Source organism: Coturnix japonica, chromosome 2 (assembly GCF_001577835.2).
Source record: "Coturnix japonica isolate 7356 chromosome 2, Coturnix japonica 2.1, whole genome shotgun sequence".
In the NCBI taxonomy this organism is placed as follows: Eukaryota; Metazoa; Chordata; class Aves; order Galliformes; family Phasianidae; genus Coturnix; species Coturnix japonica.
The window spans coordinates 7,712,079-7,722,484 of NC_029517.1; the positions used below are offsets into that span (position 1 = coordinate 7,712,079).

General features: G+C 43.6%; 2 protein-coding genes across 7 annotated transcripts in view; both read left to right on the top strand.

Moving 5' to 3' along the window:
- The window catches only part of UBE3C (ubiquitin protein ligase E3C), a 60,446-nt gene extending 58,294 nt beyond the window's left edge, over nucleotides 1-2,152 (top strand). The window contains exon 23 of the mRNA XM_015852830.2: nucleotides 22-2,152. Coding sequence (XP_015708316.1) covers nucleotides 22-192 — 171 coding nt within the window. The 3' untranslated portion in view covers nucleotides 193-2,152. The remainder of the gene's footprint in view (nucleotides 1-21) is intronic.
- A 3,885-nt stretch (nucleotides 2,153-6,037) lies between these two features.
- Nucleotides 6,038-10,406, top strand: part of DNAJB6 (DnaJ heat shock protein family (Hsp40) member B6) — a 66,215-nt gene continuing 61,846 nt past the window's right edge. For 4 of the 6 annotated variants that reach the window (XR_001552896.2, XM_015852821.2, XM_015852828.2 and 1 more), the window contains exon 1: nucleotides 6,038-6,166. The gene's annotated coding sequence lies outside the window, so the exon portion shown is untranslated. The other 2 variants (XM_015852822.2, XM_032442977.1) reach the window with 2 other exon arrangements.

Here is a 10,406-nt window from a genome sequence, read left to right on the forward strand (position 1 = left end):
TTTTATTTTTGCATTTTCCAGGAGTTATATCCTGCATTTTGCATTCATAATGGAGGATCTGATTTAGACAGGCTACCTACTGCCAGTACCTGCATGAACTTGCTGAAGCTTCCTGAGTTTTATGATGAAAATCTTATGCGGAGCAAGCTTCTATATGCCATTGAATGTGCTGCTGGATTTGAACTAAGCTGAGTCAAGCTGATGCCTGTTTGGATGATCTGCAGAGGAGTGAACCAGTGCCTACTCTATAAGCAGCACCCGTATCCACACAGTTTTGAGGGAATTCTGTGTAAATTTCTGCAGCTCTTATGTCTTATCAGATGCCCTCGAATAGTTTTCATTTTTAAACAAACACAATCCGTTAGTTAGCTTTCATTAATTAATATTACATTGACACTGCTTGATGATTCAAAGTACCGAATGCTGTTTGCAGTGTGATTGTTCTCCGTGTTCATGGGAAGAAAGAGCACATGTAAAAAACAAACAAACAAACAAAAAAAAACAAAACAGTGACATCTCAGTGAAATTAACCAAAGACGAAGCTTTGGCTTTGTGCTGTTCAAACAAAAGACAAAAAAATCACAAACTGGCATTAAAGTTGTGCACCATGCAGCACGTTGGGATGAGATGAGCCTAACATCCTGTGAGTAGTCTCTCTTAGATGAAAGTGAAGCAGATGGTTGCAGATATCCCACAACTGAGAGGATGAAAATGTTCATTACTGATAACCTAACATCTTCACTTATGCTGTAGAACTGTTTACAAACCACAGTTGTTGCAGTTAAGACATAACTGATTTTGATACTACCTTCCCTTAAGATGGTAGGCACTGAGATAAAACGTTTATGATACTTTGTGCTTTCTGAAATACCTTGAAGGAATCAGATTCGCATGCTTACTTTGAGTTCGACCTTTGGCTGCATCATTATCACGTGAACACTGTCATAAACTGATATGATTATCCACATTTTTCTCTGTTCTGTTTGTCTTTTTGTGCCTGTACAGACTTTTAATGTATCAGCCTCCTGTTGCATATACAAAGTACATGCAAAAGTCATCACTTCGGAAAAATACACATGTAACAGCTATTAAAATTATTTAAACCAAATTTATCAGGCTTCCTTTTATATTTGAAGCCTGTGGTGTTCACATTCCTTTCGCCTGTCATTTTTTTCCCATCCTCAATACCTATCTGTGCTGTAGTTGCTAGGCTAATCACAAGAAATAATGAATTTGACAGCTTTCACATCCATCTGCCTGCAGTATTTATGCTAAGAGAAGTAGATGGGAGTATGCTGCTTCGTGTAACTTCATTTCTGTGAGTGACTTGGTTTTGTGTGGAAGGAACTGATCCTCTGACCTACTTGTAACCTACTATAGGGAGCCTGCTTTAGTGGTGGGGTTGGACGGGGTGATCTGCAAAGCCCCCTTCCATCCCTATGGTTCTGTGGTCCTGGTAGTAGGCACTGGGTGTTTGTATGGGAACTGCAGTCAGTTTGAAAAAAAGGAACTATAGTCGAAACTGTAAAATTAATGAGTGCATCCATCTGAACTTTAGTTTTATATTTTAAATCATCAAAATCTACAATCAGTTTTATATTCATCTCTTATGCAAAAAAATAAATAAATTAATTAAAGTTGCTGTTACTGAAAACCGTTGGATTTCGTATTTAAAAAAGCAGTAACCAGCAATGTCCTTTTAAATGTTGGGAAATGGAGTGGTTTTAAGATGTTTACTGGTAACCGTATAAAAATGTATAATTTCTTAAGTTGGGTAAAAAAAAATGGAGTGTTAAAATGCTGTTTGTAGTCTCAATGTACAGAAATAAAGTAATTGTTTTTCTTTTTGGTTTTGCTTTAGGCTTTTTATTTATATTAAATAATACATAACCAACCTATACGTTATCCCAGAAGTCTTTTCATGTATATTTTTTCTACGTAAATTATGAAGCTTGTAAAGAAGTTGAAAAAGAAATGGCTAACAGTGAAACTGCCTCCACTTAATTGCAAAACACGAACACTTCTTGAAAGCATTATTTATTTTATGACCCAATGCTTTAAATATTTTGAAATTATTTTTCACTTTCGTTCTTTTGGGAGTGTTGTGTCTTTATTTTGTAAAAAATGATAATAAACAAATAGTCCTATTGAAGTACTGTGTTGAAGTCACGCTGTGTAATCACAACTGGTATTGTATGCTTTTAGCTTTGGTAAGAGGAGGCATTGCGTGCTGTTCTGTTACTGCGAGCTCAAGGCGTGGGCTAGGCTGGAGGAAGAAGTACTCAGAGCGCAATAAGAAGTGAATAGGGCTGTCTATTGGCAACAAGTTTTTCAGTTCTGACTGTCAACTGATACAGGCAAGTTGAAGTGTGAGATCCTGCTTTTCCATGCTTTAATTCCGAATATTTTAAGGGATAAGAGGATGAGAAATAGTGCGGTTAGTCACATCCTGATGAGCGGAGTGATTTAAACGATCTCTTGTAGCGCTCGCATGGCAAGAATTGTTAATATACAAAAATGGATTTTCTGTTTTTTAAAACCAGTGCAAAGTTCTTCCCAGTTGTGATGCTCACGGAGTTTAGATTTAAAGCACTTTGCGTTCCTGTAGTTCTTGATCATCAGATGGACTGTCCCAATTGCAGTCATGGAGTTGCAAGGGAAGCAGCCCTTCCGTACATTCTGTGTGTTTTCCTCTTGGTTCAGTTCTTTGGAAAATGGCAGCATTTTCTTTTTGCCTTTTCAAATAAACTTTACAAATAGGCTTAAAAAATAAATAAATCCATCTTTATGATGGGCGAAGTACAAATTGTTTGTCTCTCCACGGTTAAAAGGAATAAAAGAGACGTGAAAGAATAAATTTAACACTTGGTCTTTGTCTGTTGGTGAGAATTCTTCTGGATGTAACTTTAGTCCTTCTTGCTGGTATTAAAGCCCCACAGAAATGGCCTGCCATGCTTACGTACATTTTGCAGATCTCACTTCTTTATTTCTAGGGAAAATATCCGTCTACAAGGAGAGATTTATCTCTGGCTTCACAAGTGAACACCGAGCTGATACAAAGTTGAACAAAGGATATCTTTGACTAGTTTTCTGTGTGGTGCTCCGTATTGGAAGTAAAATGAGCTGCTTGATGCTATCAGTGATGGTGTGGACAGGAGTTTTGAATAGCCTAGTAGGAATATCCTAACTTGATCTACAAAGGGGCTTGGAAATCAAAGGAAGACTTCAAGCCGTGCGGCGAGCTCACGCTAAATGGTGGTTTAAGCTCAAAGCACTTTGTTAAATGCCAATAATGCAGCACATACTCTTTCCACCACTGGAAAAAACAAACAAACAATACAGCACAGAAACAAGGAAAAACGAGCTGTTTTTCTTTGGAGTGTTTTGTTGGAACTGTAATTCTTTCTGTATTTATATGCAAAACCTTTAAAACCTATTTGCTCATATACATGAATCTGTGTTAATAATGGTCTGTGGTGTAAATGCTTGTTATTTTTTTTTCCCATGTTGCTTTGCCTGTCAGTAAAGGAGAAACAAACATGGTCTGTAAAACTGGTCAGGATATCTATATTTTTATTGACTTCTGCTTTTGTGAATAAAACAATTTGAGTTTTCTTGAAACTTTGCAGAAACACTCTTTTTCTTTTATTTTGCAGTGCGTTTGGAGCTCGGTGGCTGAAGTTTGATAGCATTCCACAGCTTATAATAGAGGTGCTGTTACAGACTCTTAGTTGAAGTTACCGCAGCTTCATGATGTTACGTAACTTCAGTTGTCATAGAATCACAGAATGACCTGGGTTGGAAGGGACCTCAAGGATCATGTAGTTCCAACCCCCCTGCCTGGCAGGGCCAACAAACATACACCTTTACTAGATCAGGTTGCCCAGGGCCCCGTCCAACCTGGTCTTGAGCACCTCCAAGGACGGGGCATCCACAACCTCCCTGGGCAGCCTGTTCCAGGGCCTAACCACTCTCCTAGTGAAGAACTTCCCCCTAACATCCGTCCTAAATCTTCCCTCTTTTAACTTAAAACCATTTCCCTGTGTCCTGCTAACACGTCAGGCTCTGGGGTTCCCACTGTGAGCCCAGCCTCAACCATAAGGCTTAGCTCTGACTCAAGCGCATCCTTCCATCAGTGCACTTGAGAGCAAAGACGCTGATAAACTATCCGCTGCTTTGCACAAGCATGTGTTCTGTTTTCAGTATTTAATGTATCCATAGGAGTGGTTTGCTCAAATGTCCCGTATATTCAAGATTATGTTTTTCTGCCTCCCTACAGCAGCCGTTAGTTAATTCTATGTTATGTCTGGACGTTACAAAAGATAAGTTTTGCTTTATTTCTCTTTTGTCCTGCTTATAGTTGCATGTAGTTCTTGGCTGCTGAAGGAGGAAGCATGCATTCACCAGATGGTGTTATTGCGGATCATCTTGCTAATTCTGCTCATCCAAATGTTAGATCCAGGAAAAGCATTTTTCGTCAGCTGCTGTGCAGCTTTGCTTTGTGCCGTCAAACCCGCCTTCTGAAGAAATGACTTCCTTCTTTCTTTTGTATCTTTCATTAAGAATGATTTATTTCCATTACTGCTCTGCATAGCGTTTTTCATTTCTTGTACTTTCAGACAGTGGCAGAGCTCTGAGTTCTGTGTGGTTATTTGAGGTGTACTTACCTGTTAGACCTACCTGGCTATATCATTCTTACTTACCTGTTAGACCTACGTGGCTGTGGATGAAGAATGACATAGAATTAACATGTATTTGTCACTGGCGTACAGATAAGGAAGCACATCTCAGATCAAATTAATGAATAGAAACGCTGATCAGGCCGTCCTTGCAAGGAATAAGCACCATTCACAAGCTGTGAGATCTCGTGGCTGCCAGCAGCTGCTCTTAGAATGTCATCTGCACACCCCAAGTCATCAGTAGAATATATCTCATGCTTTATGTTGGAATTCTGTTCAAGCCTTTGGTTACAAAGAGGCAACCGGATAAACCTGCATCCTATTGATTACCTAAGAAGCTCCATACAAATGAAAACTGAGATTGTGCTCAGCAGAAAAACTCGGGAGAATTCTAACGATAATTGATTATTTTGTGCTTTTAAAGCTTCTGCTTAACGTTTTAAACGTTAGGTGTATTGCTCGTATTTCAAGTCTAATTGTTTCTGATAAGGTATCAGCAAAAAAAGTTAGTGCTTATATTTAATTAAGTGGCACTTTCCAGAATTACTTTGCCAGTATTACCATAATTAAATGATGTGAGAACAGTCTTTGATACATGCGTTCTTCGCTAACACCGAAAATAGAATCTGTAAATAGAAAAACTGGATTCATTAAGCAGCAGAGCAGAGCAGCAGGCCAAGAAGGCTACAGCCATTACAGCATCAAAGGAACTAATATTAGTCCCTCTTTTATGCAGCATTTTCAAGTGTTTCTTATGCTTCTGATGGGCTTTTCATCTTTGACCCCCATAACTGACCTCAGAATCACAGAATTATCAAGGTTGGAAAAGACCTAGGAGATCATCTAGTCCAACCATTCCCAATACTTCCCGGCTAAATAATATTCATCAACACAACATCCAGACGTTTCTTGAACACTCCCATGGTCGGTGACTCCACCACCTCCCTGGGCAGTGCATTCCAATGCCTGACTACCCTTTACGAGAAATAATACTTCCTAATGTCCAGCCTGAATCTCCCCTGGCGCAGCTTAAAACAATTCCCTCTAGTTCTATCACCGATTACACGAAAGATGAGGCCAACCCCCAGCTCACTACAACCTCCCTTCAGGAAGATATAGAGAGCTAGAGAGCTGAGAATTCCTTAGCAATGGAGATCCTCTGATAACAAGATGTCTGCCCAAGTCTTCCATACCAACACCCATAAAGCCACCATCCCTTATCAGCTGCCATCACGAGACCATATAGAGACAAGCGTAATCGATGACCGTGATAAAAGGAAGCCGCCCCCTGCAGCTCCCCGCTCTGCCGCCAGGGGGCGCTCCACCCCCGCCTGTACAGGAGCAAGCGGTGCGTGCGTCGTTCGAGAAACTTCCGGAAACAGCCGGGCGGAAGTGACGGCGCTGTGACGGCTCTTCCTGTTTGCGGCTGAGGAGCCGCCGCCGTTGCCGTTGTCCCGGGGCTGCCGGCTGGGAGGTCACTGCGGCGGGTGAGCGCGGGGCTGCGGGCGGGTGTCGGTCGGTACCACAGGGGGAAGGGCTGGGACAGCGGGAGGGGGCGCCGATGGCTGGGCCGGGCCGGGCCGGGCCGGGCTGGGCTGGGCCGCGGCTCGTAGCGACAGCGCTGCTGGGACCGGGCCCTGAGCGCGGCTGTTGGTGACGCCATGCTGGGCCGCTGCGGGATGTGTGATGGTGGATCCGCTGGGCCGGAGTGGGGGGAGAGAGGGAGGGAGGCTGCTATGGGGCTGCTATGGGGCTGCCCTGCGCTCAGCTCATTGCGGGGTGGTGGTGAGCTGTGGGATGTCCCACACCGGCTGTGCTTCGTGGTTACCGAGAGCAGGGAAGGGGAAAATCCCTGCTTCTATTTCTGCTTGGGCTGGTTTCGGCCGCAAAAAGCGAGGAGTCAGTGATCTAGAGCCTATTGAACAGGCCTTTCTGTTTCCTTTGTTCACTGAGTAATTTTGGCACGCTTGTAAATTAAACGTGCCATTTTCTATCTTCTTCTTTCTATCTATCTATTTCTTTTTCTGATAGGAATTGAGTTCCGATTTCCTTTTAGTAACTCAGAGCAGGGTCAGAACTAAGTGTTGTGGGTGAAGGCAGCAGCGTTTTGAAAGCCAGATGTTTCCAGGTTGAGCTGCAAATTCATTGTAAGGTTGATTGTTGTCATGGTCAGTGTCTGCTGCGCTTCTGTCTGAGTGCTGGGTTGGGAAATGAAGTTATTTATGGCCAGTATTTCTGTTTGTTGCATGAGTTCATGTTGTGTTGCAGTTTGTCAGCACTACTGAAAACTGTGCAACATCCATCAGCCCACAGAAGACAGTAGAAAAGGTTCATCAAAATGTGGGGGCAGGTTCCTTTTAGAGTTCTGATAAGAGTAAATTGATTGGCTGGTTCCAATCTGGATAAGTTAATGTCACTAAAGTTGAATATAGAACGATGGGGATGCTTTTGATGTTGCATAGCCGGTGGTCTGGGCTTGATGTTTTTATGGGGTGAGGTGTCAGTGTGTGAAGAACAAGGTGTTGGTGTGGTGTCAGCCCAGCTGCTCACAGAATGACCCGGGTTGGAAGGGACCTCAAGGATCATGTAGTTCCAACCCCCCTGCCTGGCAGGGCCACCAAACATACACCTTTACTAGATCAGGTTGCCCAGGGCCCTGTCCAACCTGGCCTTGAACACCTCCAAGGACGGGGCATCCACAACCTCCCTGGGCAGCCTGTTCCAGGGCCTAACCACTCTCCTCCACTCCTCCCTAGTGATAGAGACTTCCCCTAACATCCAACCAAAATCTGTGCCCTCTCCCTCCCTAACTTAAAATACCAATTTCCCGTGTCCTGCTATTTGTCACCCTCTGTCCATCAGAAGGCTTTTTCATAAACTTCCCCTCGAGATCCTCGGAGTAGGTCCCTTCAGGTGCTACTGAGAAGGCTGATCCAATTGTAGGTTCACCCCGCAACCTTCTCTTTCTCCAAGGGCTGAACAAACCAACTCTCGTGCAGCCTGTCCTCAATCAGGGGAGTCTCCAGCGCCGCCTGAGGTCATCTCCTGTCCCTCCTGCTGGAGACCCTTCCAAAAGTTCCATGTCTTTTTTTTGTTGAGGGCTCCACACCTGACACAGGTACAACAGATGGCCCTCACAAGAGCCGAAGTAGATAGGGTACAAATCACCTCCTAAAGTCGCTGCGTGACCACCCCTCTCCTGATAGAGCCCCACAACAGGCCCCATCACTTGGTCCTCCAAGGCTGCGCTTCCCACTGCGTGCTGACCTTGATTTCTGTTTACCCTTTGGAGATCGTTGTACTTTCGTTAGGGATTATGTTCAGCTGATGATCGAGAGGCTTGGTTGTTGGAGCACCATTCGGTTTGCTGGATTATGTTGTCACAATGAAGATTTGTTTGGCTGAGCGAGTGAATGTATTTACCCATCTCGTCTCTGATTGCCCTTTTTTTGCGTGTTCCTTTTCAGTTGTTTAAAACTAGAAGTAAATACTGAAGTAGCACACAGCGCTTGTGTAACTGTTTCCCCTCTTGTCTCTCATGGTGCTGTGGAGCAGAGAGCAGGAGCTGCTTGGAGGTGCAAGTCAAACTGGGATTCAGTTCCTCTCTCTAATACCGACAGGTCGAAGGCCTCTGTCCTCCGGCTTTCTAGCGCTATTCGGACTCAGCTATATGGATAAATATACACTTTTAACTGTAAAGATTCTTCAGAACTCCACCCTGTGTGTCCTGACACAATTTGCAAGTTGGATCCGCATCGGAGAGATGTTTGTGTGTCCATGTGAGGTTGGAGGCATTGCGTTTGGTCTGGCATTGAGTGAGGCTGGGCAGTGACACAGCCATGCGTGTTAACGTTCTGCTCTTGTGCTGCTGGCGCATCTCACCCATGTCAATACACAAAGCTCCCAGCGTGCAGTAGATCTTCTGCTTCATGCATTAGAAATCGTGATGCTTTGAATGGAACATTTTCTATCAGCAGCTTTATTGTGGCCATAACGTTAATCAATTTATTAATGGAATGGAAAGAACAGCGACAAGCTACTTCACCTGTCAAAAACTTGTTAGTTTTTGGGATGATTGTTTGTTTCAGCATAGATTTGAATATGCTTTTTGGAGCATATCCAGAGGAAGACCAGTGGCTGGAACACTATAAGGACAGGCTGAGAGAGCTGGGGCTGTGCAGGGTGGAGAAGAGAACACTGGGGAGACGTGAGGATGGCACTGCCGCAAGTACATGACAGGTGGAGCGTGTAGAGCAAGGCACGATAGAGTACACTATTGCAGGGTCTGTGTGTGACAGGACAAGGGAAATGGTTTCAATATAGAAGATAGAGAGAGCAATGTAAGGAAAAACCTCTTTTACATGTGAGAATTGGGTGAGGCCTTGCGTGACAATGTGCCCAGAGAGGTGTGGACTTATCCTCCATCCTAGAAACACCTTTACCAATACCTGAGGGAACTTACTCCCAGGAGGGGAGTAAACATCTTGGAAAGGGCTGACAACTAGCAGTGACTGGGGAATGTCTTTGAACGTTAAAAGAGGGAAGATTTAGGTTGTATTTTTATGGGGAAGTTCTTCTATCTTAATGGAAGAGTGGTAGGCCTGGAACAGGTCTGCCCAGGGAGGTTGTGGATCCCGTCTCTGAAGTTGTTTCAAGACAGGTTGGACGGGGGCCGGGGCAACCTGGATCTAGTAAGGGTGTATGTTGGTGGCCCATGACCATGGCAGGGAGGTTTGGACACTACATATCTGAGGTCCCTTCCACCCGGAGCACTTGCTGTGATTCTGTGAAATTGTGCTCTCTCTTGTTATAAAATGTAGCGTGAATCTGCGGAGAGGGTCTGTGTTTGTGCATACTGAGAAGGAATGTTAAAGCTCTTAACACGCTACTGCTTCAACTAAAATCAGACTCAGAAAACTCACGTTCAGGACGATAGTGTTTTCTACCATAGGGGGCAGGATGTTGCTGGAAGCATTCAGAATAAAGTAAAGCGTTAACTGGAATGTCAATTTGGTTGGATTCATCATTCGGGGATGCTGATGGAGTATAATGTGATGAGGTAAACGCTTGTAGATTAAGTACATTTTCGTAACTTCAGTTATGCTGCGAAATTATTATTTACATATTTACATTTTTCATGCAATGAACCGGTTTGTGGAGCCTGTGAATGAAACTCTGTCTGAGCTGGGTCAGTGGAAGTTAAAAGTGCTGAGTGTTTGCGTTAACGTGTTAGTGTGCTGTCTGGGTGAAACATCTTATTTGTTGTACGAGTGGGGTCTCTGTGCTGAAGACTTAAGATGTTGCTTCGTTTGTTCTATGGGAGTGGTGTCTGAGATCAGATTGACCTTATTTTACCCTTCTTGATAGAAGATTTGCTGCAAAGATAAGAGTGGGCAGTCATTACAACGCAGGGATTATATGGCAGATCTTGCAGGCGGTGAGCAATTGAGTGACTGTATTTCCATCATAGGTTTGTTAATTTACTTCAGCTGGAACATAAGTTGAGGGTATGGCCTCGATGTGTATAAGACTGTAACAATAAGACTAGCCATCAAGTATTTGCAGCTATATATGAGAAAAGTCAGTATTATAAGAGATACTAGAGACTTGAGTGTTGTGTGCATCGCTGTCTGTGGCCCTTGGATCAACAGTTCTAATGCTGCCTCTGAAGTCGGTTTGCTTCTTTGAAGGACATAAAAACTCATCAGGGTGTCTTACACTCTGCTT